The following is a 17,808-nucleotide window of genomic DNA, read 5'->3' on the forward strand; positions in this document are numbered from 1 at the left end:
AGCCATTGTTTTGATTCTGGAGCAAGGCAGTGTGTGACCAATAGTGACATCACGAACAAGGGGGAGGGACTTTCTGAATCTACCCAGTTCCGAGCTCATTTTGTGGCAGTTTTGGGTCATTTTTATTGCTGTTTTGCATTTAACTAAAAAATATCAGCCTACGTGTTTTGTATATTTTTAAAATACACAAAACATCTAAAATACTATTTTAGATACTATAAAAGGTTTTTCTCTTGTCAGTTAGGAAACAAAAAAAAATAGTGTCGGTTGTCCTGTAAATTAGAATTAATGCTCCCAAAAAATTAGGGTTCATAAACTGCGATTTGAGAGAGGGGGGAAAAAAACACAACACAAATGCATCACTCTACCACAACCATAATTTCCATTTTTAATACAAGCATTATAATATTTCATATTTTGGTGTTACAGAATTCAAGTTTTAGAGATTATGGTTCACAGAAGAATCACATCAACAGAATAAACTTCCCTAGCTGCATTAAAAAAAAAAAACAGTTCACAAACCAAACAGTTTAAATAATACGTATAAAAATAAGTGGATTCATTGTTTTTTTCAGACAGTACAGTGGCACAGTATCTTTTATCACTGGTTAAAAAAAACTACATAAAAATGGCTGTTTGTTTGGGGTAGAGACAAATTGAAAAAAAAAACGATACGTTCACTTGTTTTGTTTACCCCATTGGTTGAATCAAATTTGGAGGAGCAAATAAAGCATGTTTTTCTTCTTTACTCTGCTATATTTGTGACACAAGGAGGTTGTCCATTCAGTACGAGATGAATAAATGACCCAATGTAATTCTTCACAATTGCTATTTGAACACAAGTCTGCAATGGCGCTTCAAACGGCTGGGGCTGTAAGATTTAAAACTCTTGTTTATGAAAAGCTGCTCCTCTACGATGCCAGTCCTGCATCTTTCGCCATTCTGTAGAAAATTCCACGCTGTGATATCAGATTTGAAGGGGTATCATACTCTGCAATCTGTCCTTTGTCCAACACTAGAACTCTGTAAGGATACAAAGAATTAACATTTCTCACAGCATTGCGTGCGGTGTGGGCCCCAAAATTTTCTCAACGGATTTGCGCTGAATGGTCATTTTGGTCTGAAAAAGTCGGAAATCCGCCGATCGGTGGAAAATTCTCATCCGTGAAGCCAACTGACGATTTTTTTTTTTTTTTTTACATCTCGCAACTTGAATGAAATACAGTAAAGTCTCGTTATATCGATATTCAAGGGAGTCCGAAAAAATATCAATATAACCGGGACTATCGATATATCCGACCCTGTTTGCATGTAATTTTCTCCGTGCGTGCATAGAAATAGTATCGATATAACCGGGACTATCGATATATCCGATATCGATATAACGAGACTTTACTGTAATACAGGGTAAAGAGGTTTCTCACCTTGTATAATCCATAATTGTGTTGAGCCTGTGTGCAATCGTAAAGACGGTACAGTCTTTGAACTGAGCTTGGATAGTCGATTGGATGAGATCATCAGTCTCCAAATCCACAGCAGCAGTGGCTTCATCAAGTATGAGGATTCGCGTTTTCCTTAGAAGGGCTCGTGCCAAACACACCAGCTGCCTCTGCCCTACGCTAAAAAAAAAAAAGCCAGTGGGGCATCTCACAGTCATGCCTTCAACACTAACAACAAATCATGGAGAAACATTGCCTGATTCTTACCTCAGGTTCTCTCCTCCTTCTGAACACTCCATCTCCAGTTTTGAGGGTTGGTTGCTGACAAACTTTTGTAAATGGGAATGTTCCAGTGCTTTCCACACCTCATTGTCGCTATACTTCTCAAAGGGGTCAAGGTTCAACCTGAGTGTTCCAGAGAATAGGACTGGCTCCTGAAATAAAAACATGCACGCATACATGTGTCGTAATTCTAGATCAGAACGAAGTATGTGGTGTAAAATCAAAATGAATAAAATGGTGAAATGAGAGGCCGGTTTGGTAAAAAATATAGATACACACACACACACACACACACACACACGAGGGCATCGTCAATGCGTACGACAATTTTGGCCAGCCAGCCAGCATCTAACTCTTGCACAGCAATCAACCATGTGATGGCACTCTGACTGCCAGAGGCGGGTGGGCGTCGGCGGCATTGCGGCAACATCGCGGCAACATCGCGGCAACAAGAACCCTAGGCTGTTCGTTCTGCTTAGGGGGGAGGTGGTGGGTCAGGTGTCGACGCGCCGAGTCGAGGTCAGCAGCGCCCCATCTTCACTGTATACAGGGTTAGTGTGGCACTGCTTTGCTCTCCTGAGTCGCCGAATGGTGGACCAGAATTTCCTGGAAGCCGTCCGGAAGGTTCCATGGTGTCACCGAACTCTTCCAATGCCCGAGTTTTTGCCTCAGTGGCCACCAAAGCCTAATTCCACTTGGCTAATGGATACCTGTCAGGTATCTCGGCAGTCCCACAGGCCATAAATGCCCGATAGGGCCCCTTCTTCAGGTTGATGGCATCCCTTACTGCTGGTGTCCACCAGTGAGTACAAGGGTACCAACCACTTTCCTGCCACAACTTCGATTGGTTGCCTCAACAAGAAATGTACGGAACATGGTCCATTCTAACTCAATGTCCCCAGAGCTCCCCTCGGACATGGGCAAAATTCAAAAGTATGTTTTTGTGTTAAAGATATGTACCTGTGGAATGATTGTAAGTTTGGACCTCAGGTCATGCAGACCAATCTCCGATATCTTAACATCGTCGATAGAGATCTCGCCTTCAGCGGCTTCCAGCAAACGGAAGAGGCAGAGTGTCATGGATGACTTGCCGGCTCCAGTTCGACCCACAATACCAACCTGCAGAAAATGTAATCATGCCATGCATGATAGATAGCATAGTGTGCTCGTCTTTGACAAACATTATTCCTACCCGATTGCCCCTGACCTACCTTCTCTCCTCCTTTGACACTCAGCGTCAAGTTCTTCAGAACCAGATCCAGTCCCTCACGGTATCGGACACTGTAGTTGTGAAACTCCACATTACCCTGCGTGGGCCAATCAGGATGGGGCTTCTTGTCCTCGATTTCCCAGGGTGCCTTTTTTTTATTTAAATACAAAAACAACAAATGAAGAACCTCCATTTTTAATTTCGTTATCTGTCACTCAAAATTGACAACATTGACCTCTGCCCTCTTCGGACATTCCCACATTGGAGAGCTGACAAATTATGAAGACAAAAACATCAGCATGCCTTTTGCACTTGTATGTTGTACTCGAAATCAGCTTTGAGAAAGAGCATGGTGCCACATGGCAGAACATGTCGTTATAAAAAATTAAAATGGAGCAAGCAAGGCTAAATGTTACCTAATTATGATGACTACAGCTAGTTGGAAATTAGGCTCCAAACTACAGCGCAATTGTCTGCAAAAAATATATTTGACACCCCTGCACTCGGGAGTAAATTTAATATAATTGTGTGAAAGTGTGAAAATCTCGATATTTGTGCCTAATATCCCAATATGATAATGATATTACAGTAAAGTCTCGTTATATCGATATTCAAGGGAGTCCGAAAAAATATCGATATAACCGGGAATATCGATATATCCGAGCCTGTTTGCATGTAAAGGGAAAAGCCGAAAGCAAATTAATGAATAACTCGTTTTCAAATCTGAAGTCAAGAATAATGACTTTTATTGTGGTTGACATCCAAAAATATGAAATTTTGGCTCAGATTTTAGCAATCATCATGGAATGTAACAAGTTTGATTTGCTTTCGCGGGCCAAAAAAAATGATGTGGCGGGCTGGATTTGGCCCGCGGGCCTTGACTTTGACACCTGTGACATAGAGCGCCATTCCCGAATTTGTTCTGGGTTTCCTTTTTCTCATTAGGGTGTTGATGAAGCACTGGCCATGGCCTCATGGCCCCTTCCACAAGGGGGTAGAATTTCCCTTTTTTCCATAGATTGAGGACATTGATTTGCGGTCGCGACCCCTGAAGGGAAAAGCCGAAAGGAAAAGAAGAATCCGTGTTGAAGTTCATATGTCGATATCAATATGACTATCTCTCTCTCTCTACCCTCTCTATCTCTCTACCTCTCTATCTCTAAATCTATCTCCCTATCTCTACCCTCTCTATCTCTCTACCTCTCTCTAGCTCTACCTCTATCTCTCTCTATCTCTACCTACCTCTCGATCTCTAGCTCTACCCTCTTTCTCTTCTATCTCTAGATCTGTATCCCTAGATCTCTATCTCTAGATGTCTCTCTCGCTACCTCTACCTCTCTATCTCTAGATCTGTATCCCTTGATCTCTATCTCTCTCTATATCTATCTTTACATCTCTCTCTATAGCTCTCTCACTACTGACGATGGCACACTACAGACGATGTGTGTCATCTACGATGTCCCAAATTCACAACCTGCCATCCCTGAGGCACAGCTCCCACACCACTCTCAAGATCAAGGCTAATCTCATGTGAGGACCATCCATTGGCACAAATGGACAGAATAACATCACGTCCAGTGTTTCATGATTCTTCTGACAACGATATTTACCTTTGATATTTACTTACCACTTACAATTTATGGCAAATCCTTTTTGAAAAATTCTGCTGAGGCTTTAAATGATCCAGAAATTCCAAGCAGAGGTACAATGTATCTTACATAAATGCCCTTGTTTGCATATTTAGCCGTTTCTGGTTTTAATTAAAGTTTATTGTTGCTGTTCACGAACGTGATTTGGCAGGAGGACAGAAATCCAGGAATTCAGACTCTTTAACAACCAACAGTACATGCCATTAAGAGCAGAGAAACAAGCTACTTTAGCATGGGTGTAACACATTCATTTTCCAGAAAATATAAAAAGTTTGTGATCGATCCGCCATTTCATTGCATTTGACCTAATTTCATTTCAAAATAAATACAGTAAAGTCTCGTTATATCGATATCGGATATATCGATAGTCCCGGTTATATCGATACTATTTCTATGCACGCACGGAGAAAATTACATGCAAACAGGGTCGGATATATCGATAATCCCGGTTATATCGATATTTTTTCGGACTCCCTTGAATATCGATATAACGAGACTTTACTGTAAATACACTGTGGCACATGTGTCAAAGTCAAGACCCAGGGGCCAAATCTGGCCTGCCACATCATTTTATTCGGCCCGGGAAAGCAAATCAAACTTGTGATATTCCATGATGCTTGCTAAAGTCCGAACCAAAATTCCAAATTGTCCCATGACTTCAAATTTGAAAACTAGTTATTCATTAATTTGTTGAGCATTCATAATATGTCGAGGAGATGAGTCATTCTAATGTTTCCCCTAATTCATATCAGCTCTCGAGAGGAAAACGTAACTACAATGTAGCCCGCAGCAAAAAATGAGTTTGACACCCTTGCACTCGGGAGTGAATTTGCAGCTAACTAATGTCATCCCCCCCCCAAAAAAAAAAAAAATTCCAGAGCGGCAATAGCGCCTGGTAAGCGTTTCTTCGAGGTAAGCCAAGTTTGTAATGAGCGTCTGAATTTATTGTTTCCTGCTGTAAAAACTACTCCATATGGTACCTCTGTCTTGGTCTCAGAGTATTCCTTTACTCGTTCCACAGCTACAATGTTGTTCTCCAGATCGGAAGTCATCCGCACCAACCAATTCAGAGACATGGTCACCTGCAAACGCGAGTGACACGTCAACACGTAAATTCAATTTAAAACAACAAAAATGATGTGATGGCAATGAAAGCTTGTCAACTCCCCTGTGCTGATCTGATACGAAGTCACATGCGATTACCAGTGTCTGAAACTCATGACAAAAAGTTACCGGACAATAGGGGCAGACAACTCTGAAAAGTTGCCTGCCCCATTTTTCACAACTTGAAACACAATAAGACCACTAATCGCAAAAAAAAAAGGATTAAGGATTGATAATCAGAATATATAACAGAACAACACTTTAAAATGTACCTACCACAAATGCTCCCTTGCTTAATTTATTGTAAATACAGTAAAGTCTCGTTATATCGATATCGGATATATCGATAGTCCCGGTTATATCGATACTATTTCTATGCACGCACGGAGAAAATTACATGCAAACAGGGTCGGATATATCGATAGTCCTGGTTATATCGATAGTCCCGGTTATATCGATAGTCCCGGTTATATCGATATTTTTTCGGACTCCCTTGAATATCGATATAACGAGACTTTACTGTATCCCTTGCTGATGATTTTGCTCCAGTTGTCGTTTGTCCATAGACTGTTCGGCATGTTGCACAATGCAATGTTTGCCTTGCGTCGTCTGCTACAAACCACGTGAATTCCTTTTTTCCACAAAGCTTTTAACGTAAGTTTCCGTTTTGTAGTGTCATAAATTTTGTTAGCTTCTTTTGAATCGTTCCTCTGGGGCTATGACGCTCGGGAAAGTCCGGAAGCACAGTTATTCGATGCAGACTTCTGATTGGCTGCCGAGAATGCGAAAGAAAATCTTGCGTTTTTTTTCTTTTCTTGAAAAAGTTGTCGGCCACCCTGGCGGAGACGTTTTATAAATTGTACGCCCCGGGCATCCTGGCAGACGTTATTTCAGACACGGCTATTACCCGAGAAAATTCCGTATGATACGATTTAAAAGAAGTTCCGAATAGAACAGCCTAAACACTTGCCTTGGGTTCAATAAAAAAACAAATATTTAAGAATGCATTTTCCGTACCTGTAAAGCATAAGACACTGACAGTCCTACTAGGCCCGGGTTAAGATCATTCTTCCCAGTGACTGCAAACAGGGCAGCAAACAACACGATGCAGTTGCCGATGAATTCAATGCGCACACCCAGCCACCTGTGGGACATGCATATAATAAAGTACAGTAAAGTCTCGTTATATCGATATCGGATATATCGATAGTCCCGGTTATATCGATACTATTTCTATGCACACACGGAGAAAATTACATGCAAACAGGGTCGATAGTCCCGGTTATATCGATATTTTTTCGGACTCCCTTGAATATCGATATAACGAGACTTTACTGTAATTAGTTCACTAGTTTTGAAATCAGTCAAGCATTTACCAAATTATTGCTTGAGTAAATGCAAACAGGATAACAAACTTATTGCAAAATGTTATCCATCTATCTATTTTCCAGACCGCTTTATCCTCATTAGGGTCCCGGGGGTTACTGGATGGTATTTGGGCACTAGGCAGGGGACTCCCTGAACCGGTTGCCAGACAATTGCAGGGCACACAGAGATAAACAACCACACGCTCTCACATTCACACTTAGGGACAATTTAGAATGTTCAGTCAGCATGCCACGCATGTTTTCAGAAGGTGTGAGGAAACCGGAGGACCTGGAGAAAACCCACGCAGGCCCAGGGAGAATATGGAAACTCCATACAAGGAGGCCGGACCAGGTCTTGAACTAATGACCTCTGCACTATGAACTTGGCGTGCTAACCACTCTACTACCGGGCCGCCAAAATGTTACTATTATTCATTAAAGGACAACCGACGTCACTTTTTTGTTTCTTAACTGACATCAGAAAAACGTTTTATTGCATCTAAAATACCCAAAACACGCAGTATGATATTTTTAGTCAAATGCAAAACACCAATAAAAATGACTTAAAGTGACCGAAATCTGCCAAAAAATGAACCCGGAAATGGCCAGTTTCAGAAGGTCCCGTCTCCTTGTTCGTGACATCAGCAAGACGTCTTGCCTTGCTGGAGAATCAAAACGATGGCTTCAGATTTGGAAAATATGCTTTCTTGTTACTCATCCAAATGAATATGATTCAAATAGTTCTGAAGAGGAAAGCATACATGTTTGCAATTGATTAAAGAATTTATTCCATGCCATTTTGAGGTATCTGGGGGCGGGAAATGTAGCACAAAAAGAGGCAGAAAATGGCGACAAAGCTCCTGTAAGGAATTAATCAGCCCGTTTCCATAGGCTGACTAATTCCTTACATGGAGCTTCGTTGCCCTCTTCTGCCTCTTTTTGCTCCTACACGAAGTTTTCAGACCAAAATACAGCAAAATGCATTGACATGATGGAAGGTCTGCTACAGTGTGTTCTTTTTTTGGTCAGGGGCGTTCCTTCAGTGACGTACAGTGAGGACTCGTCACCAACTCAAAAAACAAGACTTCCAGAATATTCAGCGCGAGTCTTAAAAGGTAAAATACACCTATATGCTGTGGAATCTTTGTAAATTACGCTCAATAGAAGTCATTTGAAGCCATTTTACAAATTATGGACACAACTTGTCCGGAGACGTCGGTTGTCCTTTAAGGTTGACAATTTGAGATTTTCGGACTGATATAACCAATGATCGTGGAAGTTGACACAGATGATTTGATTTCGCGGGACACATAAAATGATGTGCCAGACTCGTTCTGGCCTTGACTTTGACAGCTATGATTATAAGGGCTCGTCACCACATGTTATTGTTTTGGAGCAGAAAACATGTAGAGCACAGGTGTCAAAGTCAAGGCCCGCGGGCCAAATCCGGCCCGCCACATCATTTTTTTCGGCCCGGGAAAGCAAATCAAACTTGTTAAATTCCATGATGATTGCTAAAATCTGAGCCAAAATTTCATATTTTTGGATGTCAACCACAATAAAAGTCATTATTCTTGACTTCAGATTTGAAAACGAGTTATTCATTAATTTGCTGTGTGCTCTATATGTAATATTTGAAGGGATTTTCCCCAAATTCATAACGGCCCTCGAGAGGAAACCATAACTACAATGTGGCCCGCGGCATAAAATGACTTTGACACCCCTGATGTAGAGTAATGCCAATGCCATGATTGGCTGCTTAGAGTCATCAATTACTGAATTACACAGTAAATTGATGCAGAAAAAAACATCTACAGTAAAGTCTCGTTATATCGATATTCTCGGGAGTCCGAAAAATATCGATATAACCGGGACTATCGATATATCCGACCCTGCGCGCATGTGATTTTCTCCTTGCGTGCATAGAAATAGTATCGTAATAAGCGGGACTATCGATATAACCGATATCGATATAACGAGACTTTACTGTATATTGAATTCATTAATTATGCGCTCAGTGCGCTGGACAGGATTTCTTGTACTGAGAGTGTGCGACCAGTGGGCACTTTTGCTGAGAGGGAACATTAGTGCCTTGTATCTCCTGTAAAAATAAATCTAAATGAAAGATAGCTTTGATTGTAATGCCTGGAGCTGAAAACATCACTTGACTTAAAATGTATGAAAGAATATCGATGAAAATGTTTCTTCAGCCGTCATCTGTACTTTTTTGAAGGTGTCGGACGTTTCGCTTCTTATCCAAGATGCTTCTTCAGCGAACTAAAGTCTTACTGGTAGTATCGGCCCTATATATATATCCCTAATGTCCAGACATGGCGGCGCCGAACCCTGCTATGATAGGTTCCTGCTCTCAGGTTGGGGGGAGAAGAGGACCACTCCTTGCGGCCCCACCGATTGTTCCTCCATTCCTGACTAACAACTGGCATGATTGCTCCACTCCCTCCGGTATCACCTCATCAGCATTACTAATGTTGCCTAAGCAGGCTATTGTTCGAACAATCGAAATTGAACCTCATCCCCACCATATCGGTTTAATGAAGGATTTAGCTCTTTAATGAAAATTGCTTGTTTTACTCCCCTTTCAAACCATCTATGTTCATTCGCTAAGATTTTAACCTCATTTTCATCAAATGAGTGGTTGCTAGCTTTTAAGTGCATATGTACTGCCGATTGAGGCCCACTAGTATTATCCCTGCGATGTTGATAAAGTCTTTTTTTGAGAATTTGTTTATTCTCCCCCAATGTATTGCTCTTTACAATTTTCATTCTTACAATGTATTGAATCAACTACATTAGTTTGTTTTTCATTTGGTAGCCTATCTTTTGGATGCACTATTTTTTGCCTTAACGTGTTTATCGGTTTGAAATAAGTAGGAATTTTGTGTTGCCAAAGGACTCTGTAGGTTTTCAGAAACTCCTGCAATGTACGGTACTGCTACTCCTCTCCTTTTTGTATCTTCAGAATTTTTGGTTTCATTCCTTATTCTTTCTTTTTGACATTTGTTAAACGACCACTGAGGGTACCTGATAGAGTGTTTTATGCACATTAGTAAACATATTAGGTTATTTCATGTTTAGCTTAGTACACATTATGATTATTGCACGTTTAATTTCAGTCTAATAGCATTATCAATCTTATTAGTTCAATCGTCGTTGCAAAGAAGCAACGGCTCCAATCTAAGACCCTCCCAACACTGAGTTGTCCGTAGCTGATTGGACAACAGATCGCTGCTGTGGACATTCAAAAACTTGTCAGAGCGGGGGCTCGTTCTCTTTGTTTCCTATCTTTGTCCGTGTGCTCATGTCTTCGTCCCACCGAGACGAGAAGTGCCTTTTCTGTCTCATTAGAATAAAGTAGTTTTTTGTTCACCATCTATCGTCGTTACTGATATTTTTATCACTGAACTTCTGACAAAACCGAACCAGGAAAGAAGGAAGAATTTAAACCGAACAGTACCCACAGTTTGTGAGTGCTCTCCTGATAGGTTTTGACTCCTTTTCTCTGCCTTCAACGCTTGTTGGTCTTTTAGCCCTATGCTGGAGGGTTCTGATAACTCCTAGTTTGTGTTTTATCCCATATGTATGTATTGCAGTGACGTGCAGTCAGTGGAGGCAGGTGAGGCAGTGCCTCACCTGTCATCATGGAAAGCTGTCATGGAAGTATCAAATGAAAAAATAAATTAAACAGTTAGATGTATTTAGTGATTTGTACTTTAAAGTTCTTGTCCATTTAACTTCACCGTTTTAGGATTTTTATCAAAATCGCTGAATTTACGTTCAAATACTAAGTAGAGACGAGCGATGACGTCACTGATGACGTCAGTGCCTCACCAGCCATGAACCTCACCGCACGTCACTGATGTATTGCATTGTATTTTGGACAGGCGCCCTCATCACAAACTTATAATTTAAGAATTAACCCTTGTTTTCGGATGAAACAAGAGAGTCTAAGGTTTCTTACGCTGGATTGAATGTTCATGGCATCCTAAAATTCAATAATGTGTGGGTCCTGGAATTGAAGTGACAATGACAAACACCCTGGCTCTGGATTGGACACATTTTGGCACGTTTAGCAGTGAATGAGTTTTGAACCAACAAAATGTATTTGTGCTTAATGTCAAAAAATACATCAATAAAATATTGTCAGGGGTGTCAAACTCATTTTTTTGCTGTGGGCCACATTGTAGTGACTGTTTCCTATCGAGGGCTGTTATGACTTAAATGACAACCGACACCACTTTTTTGTTTCCTAACTGACATCAGAAAAACGTTTTATAGCATCTAAAATACCCAAAACACACAGGCTGATTTTTTTCATTCAAATGAAAAACACCAATAAAAATGACTTAGTGTCCCGAAACTACTTCAAAATGACCTCACAAAGTTTCAGTGTCAGAAGGTCCCGCCCCCTTGTTCGTGACGTCACGCCAAGACGTCTTGCCTTGCTCGAGAATCAAAACAATGGCTTCAAATTCGGAGAAGATGCTTTCTTTTTACTCATCCAATTATGAATATGAGTTCAAATAGTTCTGAAGAGGAAAGCATAAATGTTTGCAATGCAACGCAATGCAATGTAGCGTCCCAGAAAATGCACAAGATGGCGCCCAAGCTCCGTTGGAAATGGGCTGATTTGTCTGCTGGGAATTTGAGTCAACTCGTATCAAATAGTAGTCTTGGTGCAACACACAACGATTCACCATCGCGTTATTTATGTGTTTTCCTTCTAATTTCGCCATCAACACGGATCAACACGAAGTTTTCAAACCAAACAAAGTACCCGAAATGCATTGTGTGTCGCTTTCTCGGTCAGGGGCGTTCCTTCAGTGACGTCAGGTCAGGCATCGTCATCAACTCGAAAACAAGACTTCATAAATATTCAGCGCGAGTCTTAAAACGTAAAATACAGCTATATGTGGTGGAATCTTTGTAAAATACGCTCAGTAGAAGTCATTTGAAGTGATTTTACAAATTATGGACACAACTTGTCCTTTAAGGGAAACCATTAGAATGTTTCATGTCCTCCACATATTACATACATAACACACAACAAATTAATGAATAACTAGTTCTCAAACATGAAGTCAAGAATAATGACTTATTGTGGTTTACATACGTCAATTTGAAAATTTGGTTCAGATTTTAACAAACATCATGGAAATTGACATGCTTGATTTGCTTTCGGGGGCCAAATAAAATAATGGGGCGGGCTAGATTTGGCCCACGGGCCTTGAATTTAACGCCGGTGCTGTAAATCTAAACAAAAAGAACAAGGCAAGGAAACACCGGGACAGATAAAAATAATTTTTGTTGTGTAAATACAGTAAAGTCTCGTTATATCGATATTCAAGGGAGTCCGAAAAAATATCGATATAACCGGGACTATCGATATATCCGACCCTGTTTGCATGTAATTTTCTCCGTGCGTGCATAGAAATAGTATCGATATAACCGGGACTATCGATATATCCGATATCGATATAACAGGACTTTACTGTATATGGAAACAATACAGTTACCTGTTGGACACGATCCCTGGGTAGTAACTCTTTTGGTTCTCATCAACTTTCATATCACTCATGAGAACAAAGGCAGAGTGTCTGCCAAAGGCTCGAATAACACTTGTGCCAGTGATGGTCTCAGAGAAATGGGAATAAATGGGCGAGCGGCTGACAGATTCCAGACGTTTCAGCTGCCGAGATGTGGCAACGTAAAATCTCTTTTAGGCAGTAAGGGAAGAAAAACAAACATAAGGTTACAAACTATTATGCAACTCAGGTTGACGTATTGCAAAAACACATCAAGCATACACGCATACACACTTGCGGAATCACAGGGTTGGTGCGAACAAAACACCTGCAATGAGTGTCAGATATCAAAATAATAATAAAAATATATTAAAGGTGAAGTAAAGGTAAAGGTGAAGTAAGCCATGCTTGGGCCCCTCTGAGGGTTGAGTCAATAACATGTAAATCCTCTCTTAGCTAATAGCCTTAGCAAATATTTACAGACTGCAATGCATGTAAATATCAGGCTTGGGCTGCAGGTGGTTTGTTGAACATTTGATTCTCACAATCTTGCAGTGGTCACTGCTTTACACTCTGATTATGTTAGGTCACGGGTGTCAAAGTCATTTTTTGTCGCGGGCCACATTGTAGTTATGGTTTCCTCTCGAGGGCCGTTATGAATTTGGGGAACCCATTAGAATGTTTAAATCCCTTCAAATATTACATATAGAGCACACAGCAAATTAATGAATAACTCGTTTTCAAATCTGAAGTCAAGAATAATGACTTTAATTGTGGTTGACATCCAAAAATATGACATTTTGGCTCAGATTTTAGCAATGGAATTTAACAAGTTCGATTTGCTTTCGCGGGCCGAAAAAAATGATGTGGCGGGCCGGATTTGGCCCGCGGGCCTTGACTTTGACACCTGTGTGTTAGGTAAATATGTTCCATGTATTAGAAGTACAGTAGTTTGGCTTTGTAGTTTGTCTTTTTAACCACAAAGCATTCACACACAGGTATACAAAAGACAGCGACGTTAACCAGAAAAATGCCATGCAGGCAAAATATCATGACAGTGCAAGAAATGATCTCAAGCTTGTTAGTACGGAATTAAAAGAAAAGCAAATGTTACAATTACCCACAAAATCCATCGACATTGACCAATTCAGTTGTGTGTGCACTTCATTCACAATGATTATTGATCGTCACAGTCACCTTTTAATTTGTTTTGTACAAAACATGATGCATCAATGGCAATGAAATGATCTAGTCGTCGTTCTCAATCACGTGAAAAGAATATTCGGAATTTCGAAAGATTTATTGCTTAGATTGAAAAGTAATAGGATAATTTATTCGCTAAATAAAGAATAATATCGAATAATTTATTGGATAAAATAAATTACAGACGATCCTCAACTTACGAACATTCCAGTTACCGCATGTACCGAGATACATTACAGTACATGTAAACATTTTTGCGGGTACAGTATGTCGAAAAATGTTCGGACAGACATACTGTAAATTAGATTACTTAGATGTACTGTGCTTCAACTTTAAGCACACGCACACAAACAGACATATTGGAGGCTGACGGACACCAAGGCTGACCAATCAGCGCCCGGCTATGCTGAAATGTTGCCAACGAGTTCCGGCCCCGATCCGCTGAGCTCGCTTACGATTGGCTGTGTAGTGTGTGTGGGTGTGGAAAAAAATCCCTCATCCCAGTTGTTGCTCCAGGAGGATGTGATGCATAACAAAACGTAATGGCTGCTGGCACGTAATTACTGAATTACGTGCCAGCAGCTTCAGTAATTGCTTACTGAAGACCCATGTACAGTGATACCTAGGCTTACGAACGCTTTAGCTAACAAACTTTTTGCCCTACGAACATTAAATTCGTGAGAATATAATCTTGGCATACAAACTAGTTTTCTGGAAACACACGAAGCGCCACAATGGCTGCCAGACTAGTTTTTGGCGGAAGAACACCAAACCACATGGCCGAACAGCGCTACCTGTCGGTCTATTTTTCCACACACCCTTTCTCGGAGTGCATACGTGGTTTCAAGTTATCAAGTATATATTTATTATCATGGGACCGAAAAAGACCCCAGCACAGGCTAGTATTCAACCGAAGAGGACAAAAAACAAAATTACAGTCGAGCAGAAGATCATCGAGAAACACGAACGAGGTGTGCGTTTGTGTGACTTAGCGTCCCAGTATACTAAGTCGACGTTGTTGCTACGTGTGGCTAAGGGTGTCTCTGTGTTGTCTAAGCAACGGTCTCAGGGAATAGAAGAGGTTGAACAACTTCTGTTGATTCGGATTAACGAAAAGCAGCTAACAGGGCACAGATATCATCAAGAGGCAACTCCATCAACAACCATAACAAAGGTAAATAAAACAACTTTATTATACTGTACAGTTTATTTCTTTAATTACAATACAAAAGCACATCTACTATACATAAAATAAGGTATATTTTGTAAGTCTTATTTTGTAGAAAATTATGTTTAATGGGGACCTGGAAATGGATTATTCTCATTTTTAATGGATTCCTATGGACAATTAATGTTTGGAAGACACACTTCGCCTTACACACACTTTCTGGGAACCAATTAAGTTAGTAAGCTGAGGTATCACTGTATATATGTTGTCGTACTACACTAGGTGTGAATTCATTTTACGACTGGTAGACCGTCTGTGTTTTATACTTCCCCGTTCAGTGTTTGACTTAAACATACATTCCATACAACATATAGCACTGAAGTATCTTAGGAACAAATTTACCTTATGAACGACCGCTCAGAACGTATCTCGTTCGTAAGGTGGGGAGCGTCTGTACCACTTATTTCAGTTACAACAAAATTCACTTGGATCTGACAAGACTGTTACAATCTGCTATTATGCAAAAACTCCTTCAGTGACAGGAATAATCTTTCCAAGGCACATGTTCTAATCAGATGACTTAACTCTTTCGCTTCAATTCCCTAATTTATTCAGGAATTGAAAAGTGTGACGAAGAGCGGCATTACCGAATTTGCTCGGGTTTTGTTTTTGTCTTGTGGGGGGTGCCGATCAAGCGCTGGTCAAACCTCTAGCAATGTTTTCCCTTCCACGAGGGGGTAGCCTGTTTTTTTGCCTTTTGTCCATGGTCGCACTTTGTTTCAGCTTCAGCTGTTGTTAAAGCGCTATATAAAGAAATATGTATGTACAGTAAAGTCTCGTTATATCGATATTCAAGGGAGTGCGAAAAAATATCGATATAACCGGGACTATCGATATATCCGACCCTGTTTGCATGTAATTTTCTCCGTGCGTGCATAGAAATGGTATCGATATAACCGGGACTATCGATATATCCGATATCGATATAACGAGACTTCACTGTATTGTATTTTGTGCAGTCGCCCCTATTTCAAGCTCAGCTAACTCCAGACCCATTAAATTATTTTCTGATTAAAGAAGAGAGTCAAAGGCTTCTAACGCTGTACTGAATGTTTATGTCGTCCAAAAACTCAATATTCTGTGGGTCCTGCAATTTCAGTCAAAATGACAAAATTCCTGACACATTTTTGCACATCATCTGGCTGTGAATGAGTTAAATGCCTGCTGGTTGTACACTTAATGTGTCACGGTTTGCAAGGTGGTGATGGCGGGTGCGGATCCCAAAAAGCAGGTAGGAGGGAGCAGGAGGTTGTTTGACAAATTGTATTAAAATAAAGTCAGCAGGAACAAAATGTGAATCATCAAAATCATCTGAATGGAAAAAATACAAAGTAGGAAAAGAAGACCAAAAGTAAAAGTCCGCCAAGGTTAAACAAACACATACACAATGCGTGCAGCAACCAAGCAGCAAACAAACAATGAACCGGCCCCGGATGGTCGTGCCGGGTGTCCTTTTAAGTGTCAATGATTAAACGACCAGCACCTGCGAGGCTGCAGGCAGGGCTGACGTCGCTACCCGCTGGTCGCCAATCTGATCGGGACGACCAGCACCTGTGCAGGTGTAGGCGGGGCCGACAGCGCCCCCCGTTGGTCGCCAACCAGATCATGACAGTAACCCGATAGCATAATAAGGTGTCCAGTGTAGTAATAGCTTGTCATAAAATTAGTTAATGAGGGATAGTCTGGGTTAATACTGTCTTGTTTTGCGTGAATAAAACACAATAACGAATTATTTCTGCCACCAGAGTTTTCAGACTGCATTGCCATTGTGGCAACATTACTACAGTGTTACCTCTACTTATGAAATTAATTGGTTCAGAAATAAATTGATTGACGAGAACATTTTGATTAAATGATAGTGTGACTAGTTACTGTATTTTATTTATTCAGTATGTGCCCTGGTATTGAGCGGGGCCCAGTTCAGGCTATATAAAGTCGTGACCTTACTGAAGATGAGAAATCGAGAAAATTGTGGCCAAATGAGGCAAACCAAATGAGTCCGGTGGTACCTCCACTGAGGAAATTAATTGGTTCTGGAAGAAACTTCTTAACTAGAACATTTTGTAAATAGAGACATGTTTTTCATGAAAATGCCCTATTTCATTCCAAGCCCTTTATTCCATACAGACCCCAACTAATTGATCGCACACATTTTTACATTGCCTGACAGCACTAATTAATTGTGGGTCCTCTCTCTCCCGGCAAATTGGCGTTTTCGTGTTCATTATGTTTGTCAGTCATTACAAGTGCCTTGCACGCTGGGTCCGAGAGGACAGTAATTTCATCTGTGCTGTATGTCATGCAAATTAGCATATGTGACAAAAAAGCTGACTTTCACTTTGACTTGACTTTGCCTAATGTAAAAAATAAACATTAAAATGATGATCATTTAATTTTTAACTGCGTCCTAATTATTTTTGGGCCCTTTTAGGTTCGTGTTCTCTCTCAGATGTGTTTTTTTGCCTGACGTTTTGTAAAGAACTGCTCCAAGGACGTTTCCTTTTGTCAGCTTTTTCCAATCCTTTGAAAATGTCCAAGGCTATCATTAGCATAGTGAGTGATCGCCCGACTGATGAACACTTTTTCTGTGATATACATTTACACCTACCTCTCGATCTCTCTACCTCTACCCTCTCTATCTCTAGATCTCTATCCCTAGATCTCTATCTCTATCTGTCTTTCTCTCTCTATCTATCTTTACATCTCTCTCTATAGCTCTCTCACTACTGACGATGGCACACTACAGACGATGTGTGTCATCTACGATGTCCCAAATTCACAAC

At 40.6% G+C, this 17,808-nt stretch overlaps 1 protein-coding gene across 1 annotated transcript in view; it reads right to left on the reverse strand.

Annotated features, from left to right (window-relative positions):
• Window positions 1-365: 365 nt before the first annotated feature.
• Window positions 366-17,808, reverse strand: part of abcc3 (ATP-binding cassette, sub-family C (CFTR/MRP), member 3) — an 86,312-nt gene continuing 68,869 nt past the window's right edge. Inside the window, exons 24-31 of the mRNA XM_089015844.1 lie at window positions 12,586-12,785; window positions 6,702-6,828; window positions 5,561-5,662; window positions 2,933-3,079; window positions 2,682-2,840; window positions 1,707-1,873; window positions 1,425-1,619; window positions 366-1,023 (exon numbers count right to left, since the gene is read on the reverse strand). Coding sequence (XP_088871970.1) covers window positions 912-1,023; window positions 1,425-1,619; window positions 1,707-1,873; window positions 2,682-2,840; window positions 2,933-3,079; window positions 5,561-5,662; window positions 6,702-6,828; window positions 12,586-12,785 — 1,209 coding nt within the window. The 3' untranslated portion in view covers window positions 366-911. The remainder of the gene's footprint in view (window positions 1,024-1,424; window positions 1,620-1,706; window positions 1,874-2,681; window positions 2,841-2,932; window positions 3,080-5,560; window positions 5,663-6,701; window positions 6,829-12,585; window positions 12,786-17,808) is intronic.

The sequence above is a fragment of the Hippocampus bargibanti genome, linkage group LG15, assembly GCF_051943395.1.
Source record: "Hippocampus bargibanti isolate YZ-2025 linkage group LG15, ASM5194339v1, whole genome shotgun sequence".
Taxonomy (NCBI): Eukaryota; Metazoa; Chordata; class Actinopteri; order Syngnathiformes; family Syngnathidae; genus Hippocampus; species Hippocampus bargibanti.